The sequence below is a fragment of the Orycteropus afer genome, unplaced genomic scaffold (assembly GCF_000298275.1).
Source record: "Orycteropus afer afer isolate SDZICR_OR568_19922 unplaced genomic scaffold, OryAfe1.0 scaffold00042, whole genome shotgun sequence".
Taxonomy (NCBI): domain Eukaryota; kingdom Metazoa; phylum Chordata; class Mammalia; order Tubulidentata; family Orycteropodidae; genus Orycteropus; species Orycteropus afer.
The window spans coordinates 11,828,016-11,845,228 of NW_006921629.1; the positions used below are offsets into that span (position 1 = coordinate 11,828,016).

The following is a 17,213-nucleotide window of genomic DNA, read 5'->3' on the forward strand; positions in this document are numbered from 1 at the left end:
CGTGACACACATGGGGTCACCATGGGCTGGCATTGACTTGACAGCAAATGGTTTTTGGTTTACCATGCACCCAACTGGGTACACTGAAGGAGAGACCCAGTCTTCCAAGGAGTTCCTTATTCCCAACTCCCCTGTGTATATGAAAATCACCTAGGACATCATGGGGAACCAGTGATGATGAAGGGGGTGATGCCTCAGATTCTGCCCTCCCACATAGGTGCCATCTCTCCTCATCCTGCAGATGTGGAAACTGAGGTTCAGAGCAGTTAAGTGCCCTGGTCACTTTGCAAATTGTAAAGGGTTGAAGCTAGGATCCAGCTTCCTGACTCCTGGCCCAAGAGAGATGGAATTTGAAGAATAGAACAGTCCCCGTGGGGCAATGGGTACATTAAGAGTGCAAGCTCTTTGTTTGCCCAGGGCAAACAAAACCAACTCCTGACATCACCCCCTCCCCATCTGCCCAGTTTGCTTTCCTGCACAGGGGCTGCAGGGCCACCCAGGTGGTTTTCTCCTTGTGTGGGGAGAGGAGCACCTGTCGGATGGGAGGGGCCTTCCCACACCCTCCTTAACAATGCTGCAGGGTGACTCAGCCCAGAGAAGTCTGGAGAAGGCCAAGTCGAATCTATCCAGGTAGCAGGCACCCCGACCTCCAAGGAAGAGGGATAAGAGCATGCACTCAGGGACATCAGCTGGCCTTCAGATCCAGGCCCTACCCTTTCCTTGCTGGGTGACATTAGGCAAGAAACTGCTACCTCTGGGCTTCAGTTTCCTCATTGGTGAAAAGGTTCTGTGAGCTCAAAGGAGAGAACAGAAGGAGTGTACTTTGGAAGGTTAAGATCCTGGTGGGTTAGGATCAGGATCGGGCTCAGGCAGGGCTGGCTTCTGGAATTCTCTCTTCTGCAGAGGGGAATTGGGAATTTCTTTCCCGGCCTGTGTCTCCCAGTCTGTCCTCTCCTCTCATCTCTCGCCTCATCTGAGTTATTAAAAAAAAAAAAGTTTGGCAGCACTATGCCTTCCCCTCTTGCAAAACCCAGTTAAGTCAGAACTGCACTACAGAACCCCTGGACAATGAATGCACTATTCCTCAGAAGCCAATTTTCCAGATGCTTGTGGGTGAACTCCCCTAATCTAGCCTCCAGTCCTCATATGTTTCTGGTAATGTATGTGTCAGGTAGGAGGGCAGTGTTAAAATCCTCATTTCAGACATGAAAGGCCTGAAGGCACCAAGAGGTTAAACTTTGTCAAGATAGTATGTTAATGACTGAATGGGGACTAGGGTCAGCTGCAGACAGTAGTGGAGCAGGTAGGGCGGTAGGTACCCCAGAGTGCTGGCTCTGACGTCCTCACCCCTCACCTTCTAGCTCTGTGACCCTAGGATGATACTTCCTACCTCAAAATAGCATGACAGCAAACACATAGACCATGTAGCAAGCACCGTTCTAAAGTGTTTGACACATCAACACTTAACTTTCAGTCCAACGCAAGGTACCATTATCATTCCCATTGCACAGACGAGAACACTGGGCACAGGGAGGTTTTATAAGTGGCAGTGTCTGAGCCCGGGAGTCTGGATGGAGTCCACGCTGTAACCACCCTGCCCCGCTGCCTTGCCTGGGCGTGATGTGAGGACTGCATGTGGCAATGAGTGTGGCCTGCAGTACCAGGCTCAGTCCGTGTTAGCTGTTGCTGTTATTACTAACCGTCAGCAGGGCCAGGTGCTTTGCTTTTCTGCCTCTTCTTTGTAACCTTTGCTTTTCCATGGATCCTCTTTTCCTTGTTTCCACAGGGGATCAAGCTTGAAGAGCAGAAGCCAGGACCCCAGAAGAACAAGGTGGGCTGGGTGGGTGAGGGGGCCTCCAGGTGGGCCCAGGGAAGGATTAGAGGTGAGAGGAAGGCAGGCGGAGCAGTGAGCTGGTCTTCTGTTTAACACCCATCAAACTCTGATTTTCACCAAGGGCCACTTAAATGACTGTAATCCCTGTCAGACTGTATGGTGGGCAGCAAAGGGGACCCTGGCTTGACGCCTTTAGGGACAGCTTGAGAGCAGGCTGGGGATGGAAGCTGCTTCCTCCCCACTCTTGTACCCTGCACTCCCACAGTGTTTGGGGGAGATCAGCGTATGCTCTGGGCTCCATTGGGCAGTCACTTCTCAGCTTCAGGGTCCATGGCCAGGGCCTAGAGGTGTAGCTTAGCCCCCTTGCCTGGGCGGGGCCAACAGACAGGATTCAGAGAAAGCTGAGGTGTCCTAGGGCTTAGTGATGGTGTCGTAGTCTCCTAGTGCTGCCGTAACACAAACACCACAAGTGGGGGGCTTTACAGAACAGAAAATTTTTTTCTCACGGTTCTGGAGGTTAGGAGCCCAAACCAAGGTCTCAGGCGATTCCTTCCGTGAGCCTCTCTCCTGGTTCTGTGGTGTCTGCTGGCAATCCTGGGTGTTCCTTTTCTTGTAGATCATCCTCATGTGCTGTCTTTTATCCTCTAGTGTGTGTGTCTCTGTGTCTGTTCTGTTTTGTTTTGTTTTTTAACTCAGACGTGATTGGGTTTAGAATTCACCCTGCATTGGTATGGCCTTATTAACATAACAAAAGAGAACTCCTTATTTACAAACAGGGTCATATTTACCCGGTACAGGGTTAAGACTTCACACATATTTTTGGGGGAACACAATTCAGGCCATAACAGATGGCATCCCAGGCTAGTTGTCCAGGGGGTGAAGTTCGGCACTTCTGTATACTTTACTTCTACATCTTCAGCGAGATTTATGTTCAGCCTCTGTCAGTTACAAGAAGAGCTCAAGGGAAGTCAGATCCCAGAGCTACCTCTAGACTGTCCCATCTGTGAATACTCCTCCTGGTGCTACCAAATGCCTACTGTGGCTGCCAAGCCCCAACCACCTGCTTCCCAGGCCTGGGACAGGGCAATGGAAACAGTGGTCAGACTTTACGGGCACTGTTGGGACTAATGGTGGGTTCTCTGGTTTGTCTTGCAGGACGACTATATCCCATATCCCAGCATTGATGAGGTAGGATCCCACCTTGGCTGCCTGGCAACTTGCTCTAGGCCTGGTGCCTGGGGCGTGGCCTGTGGAGATGATGGTGATGGTCCCTGCCCAGCTCCACCATGTGATTGGGACATGTGGGCCTGAGGTCTCTTCCCATCTTTCCCTTTATGACCCTAGCTTTTCCATGTTTAAATTCCAGGCTTTGGGGGGGAGCTCTGGTGGCATAGTGCCTAAGGCATTTGACTGCTAACCAGAAGGCTGGCAGTTCAAATCTACCAGCCACTCAATGGAAGGAAGACTGGGCAATTTACTTCCGTAAAGATTTACCACCTCAAAAACCCAAAGGGGGTCACTATGAGTCAGAATTGACTTCATGGCAGTGAGTTTGATTTTTTGGTTTTGATCCAGGCCAGGCCTTGCAACCCTGGGCTTCATATAAGTCCTTTCATCCTCAGATATAAGGGTCCCCTCCTTGGAGCAGTTCAGAGGCAGGTGGGGACACCATCATTAGTGTCCGCTTCCCCCTCTCACCTGCAGTCCCAGGGCAGGCTGCAGTGTGAAACCCTTCCTCTGTCTCCAGGTTGTGGAGAAGGGTGGTCCATACCCCCTAGTCATCCTGCCCCAGTTTGGGGGCTACTGGATCGAGGACCCAGAGAATGTGGGCACACCGACATCACTGGGAAGCAGCATTTGTGAGGAAGAGGAAGAGGACAACCTGAGTCCCCACACGTTTGGCTACAAGCTTGAATGCAAGAGTGAAGCCAGGGCCTATCGCAGGCACTTCCTGGGGAAGGTGAGGCCCATGGCCTGGGAGAAAATGGCTGCCAAAGGAGACAAATGCACAGGGAGCCCACTCTTCTCTCCAGTGCCACTCTTTTGTCCCCACATTTTCTCCTTCCAGGTCACTGCACTCCTTCTTGCTCCCTGCTTCTGCCTTTGGCTGGGGAGCTTGCTGACCAGTCCTGCTCCTGGGATAGGGGAAGAGAGGGTCCTGCAGAAGCCAGGGAGCCCTGGGGCAGTGGGCCCTTGTGGGGGCCACCCCTAGCAAATGTTTTCAGAACCAATGGCAGGGGTAGTGTTTGGATGTGAATGAGGGTGGGGTGGAGTTTTAACATTCAAGGAAAAATACTATGTTCTCACACCTTGCAAGTCTCCATTTCCATCTAACAGTGATCCAAGTTTTCATGTACTCATTCAAACAGGTCCCTTGAGTACTTGTATGAGTTGGGGCAGTGTGAGCCTCTCACTGCTTAAAAAAGTGATAATGTTACATTTCTTTAGATATTTTCTGCCCTTCAGACTTGCCAGAGTCCAAAAGTCCCAAGGGGGCCGCCTTCAGCTGGAGGCAGCTTTGCAGTCTCCCACAGAGGGGGTTACATCAGAATCCCTGGGGCTCTTGTTAAAATGCAGATCCCAGGGCTCCACCCTGATTTGGCAGGTCTGGGAGGGGCTCCAGGAGCCCTGGTGGCTTAGTGCGTAAGGCATTTGACTGCTAACCAGAAGGCTGGCTATTCAAACCCACCAGCCACTCCTCGGAAGGAAGGTTGGGCAATCTACTTCTGTAGTGATACTGCCTCGGAAACCCAAGGAGGGGTCGCTATGAGTCGGATCCAACTCAATAGCAGTGTGTTGCGTTTGTTTGCGTTGGGATGGGCTCCAGGAAGCTGTGGTTTTAACCACAGCTCTCTCTGGGCCTGGGAGAGACCTGCTGGTCCAGAGGCCCTCTTGGCAGCTCCCTTTGGGTGAGAGATGCTGTGGCTTCTCCCTTCTTGCCATAATTAGTCTGCATCGGTGAGGGTTGCACTCGAAGCAAGACTTAGTATCTTGTGGTGAAGAACTTGAGCTTCAGTGTTAAGACAAGACCTGGATTTGAAACCTGGCTCTATCACTTTCTAGTTGTGTGACCTTGGGAAATTAATTAAGCTTCCTGAACGTGGTTTCCTCATCTGTGAAACTGGTATGATGATGTTATCCACTGCTTAAGGTATCAGTCAGGATTAAAAAAGACAATGGGTATTAACCATTTAGCCCAGTTCCTGGCACATACTGAAGACTTGGGAGTTGGTAACTACTAACGTCACCACCACCACCACCACCACTATCATCATCAGTAGCAGCATCCTTCTCTTCTCCATTGCTGTGGGACTTCTAATTTGGGGTGAGGGAGGTGGTTTGAGGGGCGTGTCTGGAGGGACCCTTTCCCACCTCTAACGCCTGGTTTCTGTTCCCAGGACCATCTGAACTTTTATTGTACAGGCAGCAGCCTGGGCAACTTGATCCTGTCCATCAAGTGTGAGGAGGCAGAGGGTATTGAGTACCTTCGGATCATTCTCAGGTGAGGCTGCTGCACTCTGAGGCCACACCTCTTTGAGGCAGGCTGCCATAAATGTTAGGGACTCAGAAATACCAGTCTGACCAGTCTGGTCTGGGCGTGCAAGGGGGAACAGACTGGCTGGAATCCTGGAGCTATGACTAAAGCTGCCATGCAGGGAGTTCCAGCTAGCTAAGTCAGAGTGGTCCTGGGCCCAAGGTCACCTAGACCATCCCCCTACCTGCCTCTCTTTCTTGTTGGAGACCGCAGGTGGCTCTGAGGAAGATGGGAAGTAAAAGTAGGAGTGGCTCAGTGTAGCTCCAGATCCTTCTGGGTGAAGGTTTGCTGGATGTACATCTGAGCAGGGAAAAAGATTCCAGAGCGTGTGCTGTGTGAGTTGGGTTCTCGGCAATGGAATGATGTTCCCAATGGGAGTGCTTCAGAGAGAACACTGCTGTAGAGCTGAAACCAGGGCACCTTTGTCTGGGTTATGATCTCCTCAAGGGCAAGAGCTAGAACTGGTTTCTCTTTGGTTCAACTGACATGTTTTGAAAACCTCATATGTGCCAGGAAATGTGATAGGTGCTGGGGATACAGTGATGAATAAGACTTAGTCTCTGTTCTCGAAAGACTTATGGTCTAGTGGGAGAGGGAAAGAGAATTTTAGTATATATGTCACAGGTGTTATCTTAGTGATATGCATAGAGTGCTCTGGGGGCATAAAGGAGTCTGTGTCTTATTTATCTCTGTCCGATGGGGTGGTAAAAACAGGGAAGGTGAAACGTGAAGGCCAAATGCCATGAACTTGTTGAACTTTCGATCTATATTTGTTCACCCAAATTGGAAGTGCTTGAAGGTATTTGAGAAAAGAGCAAGAGCATATTTTTCTCCCCACATTTTGACATAAATATAGGAGGGAACAGGAACACAGAGCCCTGCTATTGAGCGGGGAGGGAGGACAGGTTATGAGAAAGTTGTCAACATCCTTCCAATCTTGGTTTAATTTTTATTAAGAAAGGAAGCAATTTTCTTTGCAGAGGTTCACCTGGCTAGAAATCATATTTGCAAGGTATGGGAGAGTGAATTAAATAGGCGAAACCAATTTTCTGAGGGATAATACCTGGATTCCGTTCTCCAAATAGGATTTCTAGCTACATATGCCTCTGTAAAGAAAGTTCCTCCCTTTCTTAATAAAAATCAGAACAAGATTGGGTCTGATTTTTGAGTAAGACAAGAATTGAAACACAAGATCTAATCTCATTATTCCAATACTATATCCTATCTGAAATATTGTATCAAGACTGAATGCTAGGGAAAGATGCCATGGGCATACAGCATGCACTTTGATGGTACTGTTTTGGTGATCTACGGGGCAGTTAAGACTAGCGTGAAGGGAACATGGAAAATTGAGCCCCAGCTCCCCTTCCTTAGAAAGCAGCTTAGTGTGAGAATTTATGAAATTGGAGAGTCTAGAAGAATCCTGTAACTTTTAGGAGTGAGGGCTAGCCTTGGAAAATCAAGGGTCTTTCCATATGGAACCACTTTTATTGTTTTTAAGGAGCTCTGGTGGTGCAGTGCCTAAGGCATTTGACTGCTAACCAGAAGATTGGTGGTTCAAATCTACCAGTCGCTTCACGGAAGGAAGGTGCAGCAATCTACTTCCATATTTACCACCTTGGAAACCCAGTGAGGGTTGCTATGAGTTGGAATCAACTTGATGGCAGTGGGGTTTTTTTTTTTTTTTTTTTTAATTGTTTTTAGGTCAATAGCATTTGAAATAGGGAGCCAGGGGTAAGCTAGGTGTGGCTCTCCCAAATAGAAAGGCAGCCTATAGGGCGGCAGAAAGAAACCAGGCACCAGCTAGTAAGCTGGACAGTCACATCATGTACTTCATATGATGGCCAGGTCAATTGAAAACCAGACATAAAAAATTGAGCCCATGGCTTGGCAGCTTTATCAGATACAAAGGAGAAATGATCCAGAGGTGAAATTTTCCTGCTGGCATTGACTGCTGTCCCAGATCCTTCCTCATTTTCTGGAGGCTTCTGTATTATTTAACTGTTATCACAAGCTTATAACAACCAGCTCTGCAGCCTAAAATCTGGGCAGAGTGTCTTATAGCCTCAGTGTGTGCCATGAGAGTAGCCAAAGAGAATCTACCCATAGTTTGGAGACAGATAACAAACCTGAGTAGATTTCTTCTTTTTTAAGTTTGAACATAAAGAAGATCCATGAGAAAAAATATTCTGCATCTACAAAAGCATAACCTAGTGTTAAGTAGGTAGAGGAATAACAGAATTTGAAAAGGATTTACTACAGAAAGTAAAATAAATTTTAGATATTATTAACTTTGTATTTTCAGCAAATACTGGTGGTGTAGTACCTAAGGCATTTGACTGCTAACCAGAAGGCTGGAGGTTCAAACCCACCAGCCACTCCTCGGAAGGAAGATTGGGCAAACTGTCACCAAGGAATATTGCCTCGGAAACCCAAGGAGGGGTCACTGTGAGTCTAATTGACTCAATGGCAGTGAGTTAAGCTGATTGAAGACTTAAATCTGTAGATCAAAATGACTTTCCCAGTATCAGACAAAATCAGTGAAAGGAAACTAATAGCTGGACATATTTTGATGAAAATTTAGTATTTAATAGATATAAAATCACTGGCAGAATAAAAACATTCCAAATTATAGAGGAAGGTAAAACTTCCACATATAGAAGCAGAAAATAAAAGAATTAAAATTAAAGTAAATAGGATGACAGAAATGAGGGAGTATATATGGGATCATAATAAATATAAATGAATTAAATTGCACTATTAGACAAAAGATTCTCAGTTTGGGTCATCCATCCAAAAAAACTACCACAAATAGGTATATGTGTGTGTGTGTGTGTGTGTATACATATACGTGTGTACATGTATATACACACTCATACACACATTTATTTAAAAAGTACCTCATAACATTTAAAAAGAAAATTTTTTGGAAAAAGCTATAACCCCCCCCCCCAAAAAAAAACCTACAGCAAACAAATATGAGAAGAAAGCAAAGTTGTCAATCTTAATACGGAAAAGTAAAATTCAATGCAAAAAAGCAATCAATGTAGCAAAAAGGGCTGTTCTCTGTTCATAAGAGGTAAAATCCACAAGCAGGTATTTTATAAACCGTTACATTGTAATAGTGTATATTATAACAGCCCCCACCCACACACACATATTTAATGATTAAAATATGGAGAAATTTACAGAACCCAATTGTAGGAGCAGATTTTAACACACTCCTCATCACTTGACATATCCACTAGACTAAGAAAAAAAAAGATATGGATAATCTCATTAATGTTATTTATGTCAATTATACATGTTTATCTTTATATGTATCTCTATCTGGCTATCAAACTTGGATCCACTATACAGAAATTTCTGCTTCTTTTCAAATGTCTGTGGAATATTAATTTTTGTTTATGGAATATTTAGACAAATTATTTGCATAGTACATCAGTGGTTTTTCTGATGAGCCTGCTACATTAGAATCATCTTCAAGCTTAAAAGTAAAGCAAAGCAAAAACTCAGATTTCTATGCCTCAACCATTTAAAAAAGTACACATACACACATATTTAAATATATAAGATATATAAAGATACTTAAATAAGAATATGTATTCTTATTTTCTCCCCTTTCTAACACAAAAAGTGGCATTCTACAGAACAAACTTTTTTTTAACTTGCTTCTCTTAATAATACATCGTTTTTGTAGTTTGAGTGAAAGTTTACAGAGCAACTTAGTTTTCCATTCAACAATTTACATACCTTTTGTTTTGTGACATTGGTTGCAATCCCCTCAGTGTAACAGTACTTTTCCTACTTTCTACTGGGTTCCCCGTTTCCATTCATCCTTCTTCCCTACCCCTATCTGCCTTTTGAGCTTTGTTTTTGGGCAAATGCTACCCTTCTGGTCTCATATGGTTGATTGTAGTGAGGTGTGCTTTCTTCTTTGGTGTTTGTGTTCACTTTATAGGTTTGTCTATTATTTGGCTGAAAGTTAATCTTTGTGGATGGGTTCAGTTCTAGGCTTAAAGGCTGTCTAAGAACCACAAACTTGAGGGTTCCACTAGTTTCTATCAGACCAGTAAGTCTGGTCTTTTTTATTAACAATATGTCTCAGAAATCTTTCTGTATTAGTCCATAGAAAGCTTCTTAATTCTTTTCACTTTCTTTGCACTATATGAATGTGAAATAACATTTAATAGATCCTCTATTGGTACCCATCAGTAATCCTTTGATATCACAGATAATGCTGCAATGAATTATCTTGTGCACACGTCAATTTGCACAGATTAAATTCTCTAAAGTGAGATAGCTGGGTCAGAACATGAGTGCATTTGTATTTTAATAGATATTGCCAAATCACCCTATATAGGGACTGTATAAATTTGAACTTTCACCAGCTATGTATGAGAGTGCCTGTTTTTCCAAAGCCTTTCCAACAGAGTGTATTGCAAAGCACTTGGATTTTTGCCAATCTGATAAGTGAAAATGTGTTTTAGTGTAGCTTACATTTACAACAATTTTATTATGAATGATGTTGGACGTTTCTTCATATATTTAAGGACTACTTGTATTTATTTTCTGTCAACTGTCTGTTCATAATCTTTGGTCTTTTTAGTATTAGATTGTTACTTGAAATTTCTAGTTTTAAAAATCTTGCAGGTAATTCTTGATAGCAAGCAGATTTAGGAACCAGTCTTTTGATCCACTAAGTAAATCTAAAAGTAATTTCAAAAAGAAGACACTGTGCTGGATATAGTCACTTACAATTTGATAAAAAACTAGAAATTAATAACAAAAGGATGTTTTTTAAAACCCACCTAGCCACTTTAAAGCAATTTCTCAAACTGTCCAAAATATACCACCAGAGTTCCCATAGAGGAATTGGGTATAGAATATTTATTAAAAAAATGACATTTATAATATTATATATAAAGGCTTATTGGTTATATCCAAAGCTATACTTTGAAGAAAATTCATTTCCTTAAATGGTTTCTAATTAAATAAGAAAGAATATTTGCAAGTTGTTGTTGTTAGTAACCTCTTTGTGCCTGTTTCCTCATCTTTGAAGTGGTGGTGATAGTATCTGCCTTAAAACAATTGAATACTTGTTATGTGCCAGGGCCTAACGTTATAGGTATATAGGTACTCAATAAAGGTAGTTTGTATTACTGTCATCAATATTATTACCCAAAGAAAGGAAGAAGAAGGAATTAACAAAGATTAAAGCAGAAAAAAAAATTTAATTAGAAATACAAAGAATGCTAGACTTGATAAATAAATCCCAGTTACTTCTTTCAAGGAAACAAAACAATAAAGTTGGTAGTTATCCAGCTAGTTAAATATAGATAAAAAGAGGGGGAAATATGCAAAAGTAGGCATAAAAAGGCATACAGATGTGAAAAAGATTAAACAATTGCTAATGGATGCTGTATGTTCAACCCATGCTATTAAATTGAAATTTTTATTTGAAACAGATGACTTTATAGGATGTAACTGAAGATAAAGTACAAAAATAAAAAACAATCTGAGATCAATAACTATAGAATAGACTTAAAAAGTTCTCTCCCAAAGTTTCTAGATCTAGATTGTTTTCAAGCAGGTCTTTCAAGGAACAGATTTCATACTATTTAAACTGTTCAAGAAAACAGAGAAATACAGAGAATTCTGGGTAGTTGGTGGCATAAACAGACCATCATTTCAACCTTCCCTCACATACAACAAGAAATACAACAAGGAAACACTACTTGGCTTTGAGGGACTCTGAGTTGGGGAGCAAAGGAAAGCTGAGGGGAACTGCAAGCAGGCAAGGATCAGCAGTGAGTAGCATACGGTGAGAAAATTGGTAGAAAATTGATTCTCCCACAGTCCCTGCCTCCCCACAGCCATGTGGAGCCATGTGGAGTTCACTGCTGTGAACTTTGAAAGTAGCCCCAGAAAAGGACTCTGCTTTCCTAACCATCACAGCCCTTGTCTGTACAAAGAGATGAGACCGCACGCTTCTGCTGTAAAATCAATAAGGCTGACCTCCTTGTGTGCCAGTATCTTCCCTACCTGGACACTTTTGGCTGCAAGCTTGCTGCGAATTACTACAGAAGGGCCGTGCAGTGAAGTCTGCTCTCATAGTCAACACTCTCTCTGCCTCCCCATGTACCCTATAGTTCTGGCCTCTGAAACTAACAAGACATATCTCCTTGCCCTTTTAGCAGTTGGTGTCAGAAGTGGGATTCGAACCATGCCTCCATTCTGCCCCCACTTCTGTTTGGCACTGAAAACTGCTAACTGAGGCTGCTGTGTGCTAGGAAGCAACTTGAAAGATTAGATAGGCAATTTAGGGGGCAGTGAATTTATGTTAATGGAGGAGGATTGATTCAGAAAAGGAGGATGAGAATGGTTGCATAACTCAAAGAATATACTCACTGTCACTAAATGGTACATGTGGAAACTGTTGAATTGATGTGTTTTGTTGTGTATTCTCAACAACAACAAAATAAAAAAGAAAAATATGGAAGGCTTCTCTATTAGTTTAACAGTGCTTGAAAGATCCTCATGAAAAAAATCAGACAAATAAAATGCAAACAAAAAAAGAAAAAAAAATAAAGGCCAATATTGTTTGTTAATAGAGAAGTAAAGATTTTAAATAAAATACCAGTCCTAGCAACTCAAATTCAAGCTATCTCTTAAGAGAATAAATAATTCACTATAGCTAAAAAAGAGATGCTTTAGGAATGCAAGGATGGTTAATATTAGGGAATTCACTTATTCATTCCATATTTAACCATGGTTTAATACATCCTATTCTTTGTCTCAGGGAAGGGATACTGTGGGGAATAAGCTCTTATCTTGTTACCTGGCCATAGAAAGCATTCAATACACATTAACTATTCTTATTCTTATTCTGTTCTTATTTTCTTCCTCTTGTGAACATTAACCACTATAGCCTATAGATGGTATTAGAGAACTGAAAGAAGTTCAACATGGCTTGAATGTGGCGTGTGTGTCTGAGTGTGTGTCAGATTGAGAGATCATACTGGAGACATAAGGAAAGTTACATCATGTGTAAACTATTTAGGAGCTTGGATTTTATCCTAAGAGCAATAGGAGGGCTACTGAAGGGAGGATGGCATGATCACATTTGAACTATAGAAAGATCATTCTGGCTAGAATAAGGAGGATAGGTTGGAGAGGCAAGGCCAAAAGCAGGAAAATGAGTTAGGAGGCTACTATGATGAGTCAGGCCACCAGATTACACAATGTGAAAGTACCCCTTAAGCTGTATAATCCAACAGCCCCAGTGAGACCTGAACCAGGGCGATTTGCACTAAGGATAGATCAAGTGGGTGGAAAATTCCAAAACACCTGGGGAAAACTGACATTAAGAATGACAGCCAAAAATGTCAACAAATGGGAGATGGATTTATTCCTGACAAAATGCAAATAATTGTCTACTGTCAAAATGACTTAAAATAAATATATTTAAGATCCTAAAAAGATAAAGAACAAATAACATCTATAAGAGGGATAATAAATTATGACCCAGATAAATGAATCAAGAACACATAGGTATAATAAGAAAACAATTACAATTATTGGAATTATAAAAGAGTTGTTTAAAAAAACCCAAAAAACTCTCAACACATGGCATAAAATCTAGTCTGTTTGAAGAGTGGCTTTGTGAATTGGAAGATAATTCCAAGGAATCCATCCAGAACACAGCACAGATAGGTGAAATACATGAAAAAGAAGATGAATGAATCAACTGAGAAGTCCCAGCATTTGTCTCAAGGGAGTTTCAGAAAGAAAGACTAGAGACTAGTGGACAAGAAGTATCTGAAGAAGTAATGGCTGATAATATTTTAGAACTGAAGAAAGCACACACGGTGGTGGTGAGCACAATTTTAAAACAGAAACCATACTTCTAGACACTTTGAAGTGAAACATCACAGCATCTAAGAAAAGTCAAAAGGGACCTGAGGATAAAGGCAGATTACCTATGGATGAGGGCATTGGTGGTTCAATAGTAGAATTTTTGCCTTTCATGTGGGAGACTTGGGTTCAATTCCCGGCCAGTGCGTCTCATACTCAGTTGCCGTCCATCTGGCAATGGCAGCTTATGTGTTGCTATGACACTGAACAGGTTTCAGTGGAGCTTGCAGTCTAAGACTGACTAGGAGGAAAGTCCTAGTCATGTACTTCTGAAAATCAGCCAGTGGAAATCCTATGGAAAAATGTCCTGTGGATCATACCAGGACTGGGGAGTGTTTCATTTTGTTGTGCATGAGGTTGCCATGAATTGGAGCTGACTTGACAGCAGCGAACACAAGAACAGCAATCTATGAAGTCATAACAGCTAGGCTGAGAACAGAAATTTCTTATCCTCCATAATAGTTGTAAGATAATGAAGTAATATCTTTAAATATTGAGAAAAAGAAAGGAAGAAAAAAAGGCCTTAACCTAAAATTCTATACCCAGAAAAACTGTCAATGAAGATAAAATATAACTGTTTTCAGACATAAAGAAATGAAGGGAGTGTAGCACTCACATATCTCCCTGAAAGAGTTACTGAAGGATGTACTTCCACCAGAAGAAAAGAGAACCCAGAAGAAAAGGTGCAATTCACAAGTGGCAAGAAACAGGTAAACTATGTTGGTTTATCTAATTATTGACTGGAAGAAAGAAGTAGCTTTTTGTGTGTCTTAAAAGAGGGTAGTACTAAAATTATAAACAAAAATAGCAAGGACAATGGTAATGGAAGAGTTCAGGGGATACTCTAAGGCCCCTGTACCCTTTTTTCCCCTCAAGAGAGAGTTAATGAGTAACTTTATAGTTTGTTGGGAAGATATATAAATATGTGTTTTGGAAATTGTAGAGATACAGTCTATAGCTTCCAAAGTAGCAGAGGGATATAAAAAGAGAATTTAAACCAAATCAAACATAACCAACTTTATCCAGTTGAAGGTAGAAAAGGAGAACACACACACACACACACACACAGAAATATAGGGTAATAAAAAAAAACAAACTCACTGCTGTTGAGTTGATTCCAACTCATAGCGACCCCTCCTTGGGTTTCCGCAGCAGTATCACTATGGAAGTAGATGGCTCAGTCTTCCTTCTGAGGAGTGGCTGGGGGGGTTGAACCACCAGCCTTCTGGTTAGCAGCCAAATGCCTTAGGCACTACGCCACCAGAGCTCCCACAGAATAATAAAAATAATCCCAAATATGACAGTAATTACGATAAGTATGTATATAGATTAAATTAGCACATTAAAACATCAAACTATCGGATTGGATTAAAAAATCCCAACTATATTCTGTTTATAAGAGACGTAACCTAAAGCAAAATGATAAGAAAAGATTTAACATAAAGAAATGGCAAAAGATATGCTGGGAAAACACCAAGGAAAGGAGTGCAATAGTAATATCACACAAACCAGAATTATAGGACAAAAGCATCAGCAGGGATGTAGGGAACACCACTTTGTAATTCAGGTCTCTGAGTGGCACAAATGATCAAAGGCCTGACTACTAGCCAAAATGTTGGCCTTCAAACTCCCCAGAAGTGCCTCAGAAGACAGGCCTGGTGGCTTGCTTTTAAAAGGTCACAGCTTTGAATATCCTATGGAGCTGCTCTGCTCGGAACACGTGGGGTTACCATGAACCAAATCTACTCAATGGCAACTAACAGCAACTTTGTAACTTGGGAACTCTTCATCCCCACTACTGTTGTTCCCTGGAGGGAGCACCCCTGTGCAACACCGCTGCCCTTTCTCCACCCTCTCACTCACTTCTCCCTTGATAGGTGAATTTGGGAGCAAGAACTTGGCATGTGTTGCCTAGTTCTTTCCTCCTTTTGTCTCTTAGAGTTAGCTACTCTTAGGGCATCTCCTCTGCCCCCTACATCCTTCTGTAAGTCTCTGCTCAGCAGACCTCACAGGAGGAGGGCTGCACGGGCCCAGCACGGCTGGCCCATGACTGGGTGGCAAATTTTGGCTCATTCTGAAGTTTAGCTAGAAGATCCATTTTGTCTTCATACTTACTATGTGCTCCCCCAACAAATCAAGTTTCCTTCCATATATAAACCTTTCCTTGACTTTTTACAATAATGAACTAATACTATATTTATCCTTCTGTGATTGACTTACTTCACTCAGCATTATGTCTTCCAAGTTCATCCATGTTATGTGGTGTTTTGCAGATTCTACATTATTCTTCAGTGTTGCATAATATTCCATTGTGTGTATGTACTGTAGTTTGGTTATCCATTCTTCTGTTGATGGGCACGTAGGTAGTTTCTATCATTTTGCTATTGTGAATAGTGCTGCGATGAACATGGGTGTGTTCTTGTCCTGGCTCTCACTTCTCTAGGATATATACCTAGTAATGGGTTTGCTGGGTCAAATAGTATTTCTAATTCCAAATTTTTAAGCAGTCACCATACTGCTTTCCACAGTGGTTGTGTCATTTAACAGTCCCACCAGCAGTGTATGGGAGTCCCAATCTCTCCACATTCTTGCCGGCATTTGTTACTCTCTGTCTTGTTGAATTTTGCCATTAGTGTTGGGGTGAGATGGCATCTTGTTGTTTTGATTTGCATGTCTCTGATGGCTAATGATTGTGAGCATTTCTTCATGTATTTGCTGGCCACCTGCATATCCTCTTTGGTGAAGTGTCTATTCACATCTTCTGCCCATTTTCTTAATTGGATTGTTAATCTTTTTGTTGTTGAGGTGTTGGAGTTTTCTATAAATTTTAGAAATAAGTCCTTTGTCAGATATGTTGTTGCCAAATATTTTTTCCCAATCTGTAGGTTCTCTTTTTACTCTTTTAGAGAAGTCTTTTGAAGCACATTAAAAAAAATTAGTTTTTAGAAGGTCTCATTCATCTAGTTTATTTTCAGCTGTTTGTGCCTTTTGGGTTATGCTTGGCAGTCTATTTATGCCATAAATTAGGACCCCTGAATTTGCCCCTATTTTTTTCTTGAGGAACTTTATAGTTTTAGTTTTCACATTTAAGTCTTTGATCCATCGGGAGTTAGTTTTTGTGTATGGTGTGAGGTACAGATCTTGTTTCATTTTTCTGCAAGTGGGTATCCAGTTTTGTCAGCACCATTTGTTAAAGAGACCATCTCTTCCCCATTTGATGGGTTTCAGCCAACAAAGGAGTTATTTTGATCCCTAACTGCCTTACTCTTTAGTTTCATTTCTTAATTTGTTCAGAACCTGGGCAGGGAAAGATGCCCTTCACAGGGTCCCCTAAGAGCCTCAGTCTTCATTATGATAGAGAGAACAATCCGTCTAGAAAAACTAATAGTCATGAACTTGTCTTGAACTAAAAGGAACCATGGTGTTGTTAGCTGTTAGTGACGTCAGCCCCTGAATGATGGTGACCCCACGTACAATGCCATGAAGTGCTGCTGAGTCCTGTGCCATCCCTATGATTGGTGGAGGATTGGACTGTTGTGATTCACAGGGTTTTCACTGGATAATTTTTCAGAAGGAGATCGCCAGGCCTTTCTTCCTAATCTGTCTTAGTCTGGAAGCGCTGGAGGATGGTGGCTGCCGTGAGGCGCACTGAGCAGTGATCGAACCCAAGTATCACACATGGAAGGCAGGAATTCTACCACTGAACCAGTGTCTCCTAAAAAAATAAAAAGATTGGTATAAATAGACTACCAAGCATAATTCAAAATGCACCAACAGTAGAAGAGAAGCCAGATGATTGGGACCTTCTAAAAATTAAATGTTTATGTACTTCCAAAGACTTCTCCAAAAGAGTCAAAAGAGAACCTACAGATTGGGAAAAAAGATTTGGTAATAACATATCTGACAAGGGACTTATCTCTAGAATTT

General features: G+C 42.1%; 1 protein-coding gene across 1 annotated transcript in view; it reads left to right on the forward strand.

The window, feature by feature from the left end:
- RAP1GAP2 (RAP1 GTPase activating protein 2) overlaps window positions 1-17,213 on the forward strand; it is a 145,985-nt gene that overhangs the window by 58,398 nt on the left and 70,374 nt on the right. Inside the window, exons 3-6 of the mRNA XM_007937578.2 lie at window positions 1,787-1,831; window positions 2,990-3,022; window positions 3,582-3,794; window positions 5,233-5,336. Of these exons, the coding sequence (XP_007935769.1) occupies window positions 1,787-1,831; window positions 2,990-3,022; window positions 3,582-3,794; window positions 5,233-5,336 (395 nt within the window). The remainder of the gene's footprint in view (window positions 1-1,786; window positions 1,832-2,989; window positions 3,023-3,581; window positions 3,795-5,232; window positions 5,337-17,213) is intronic.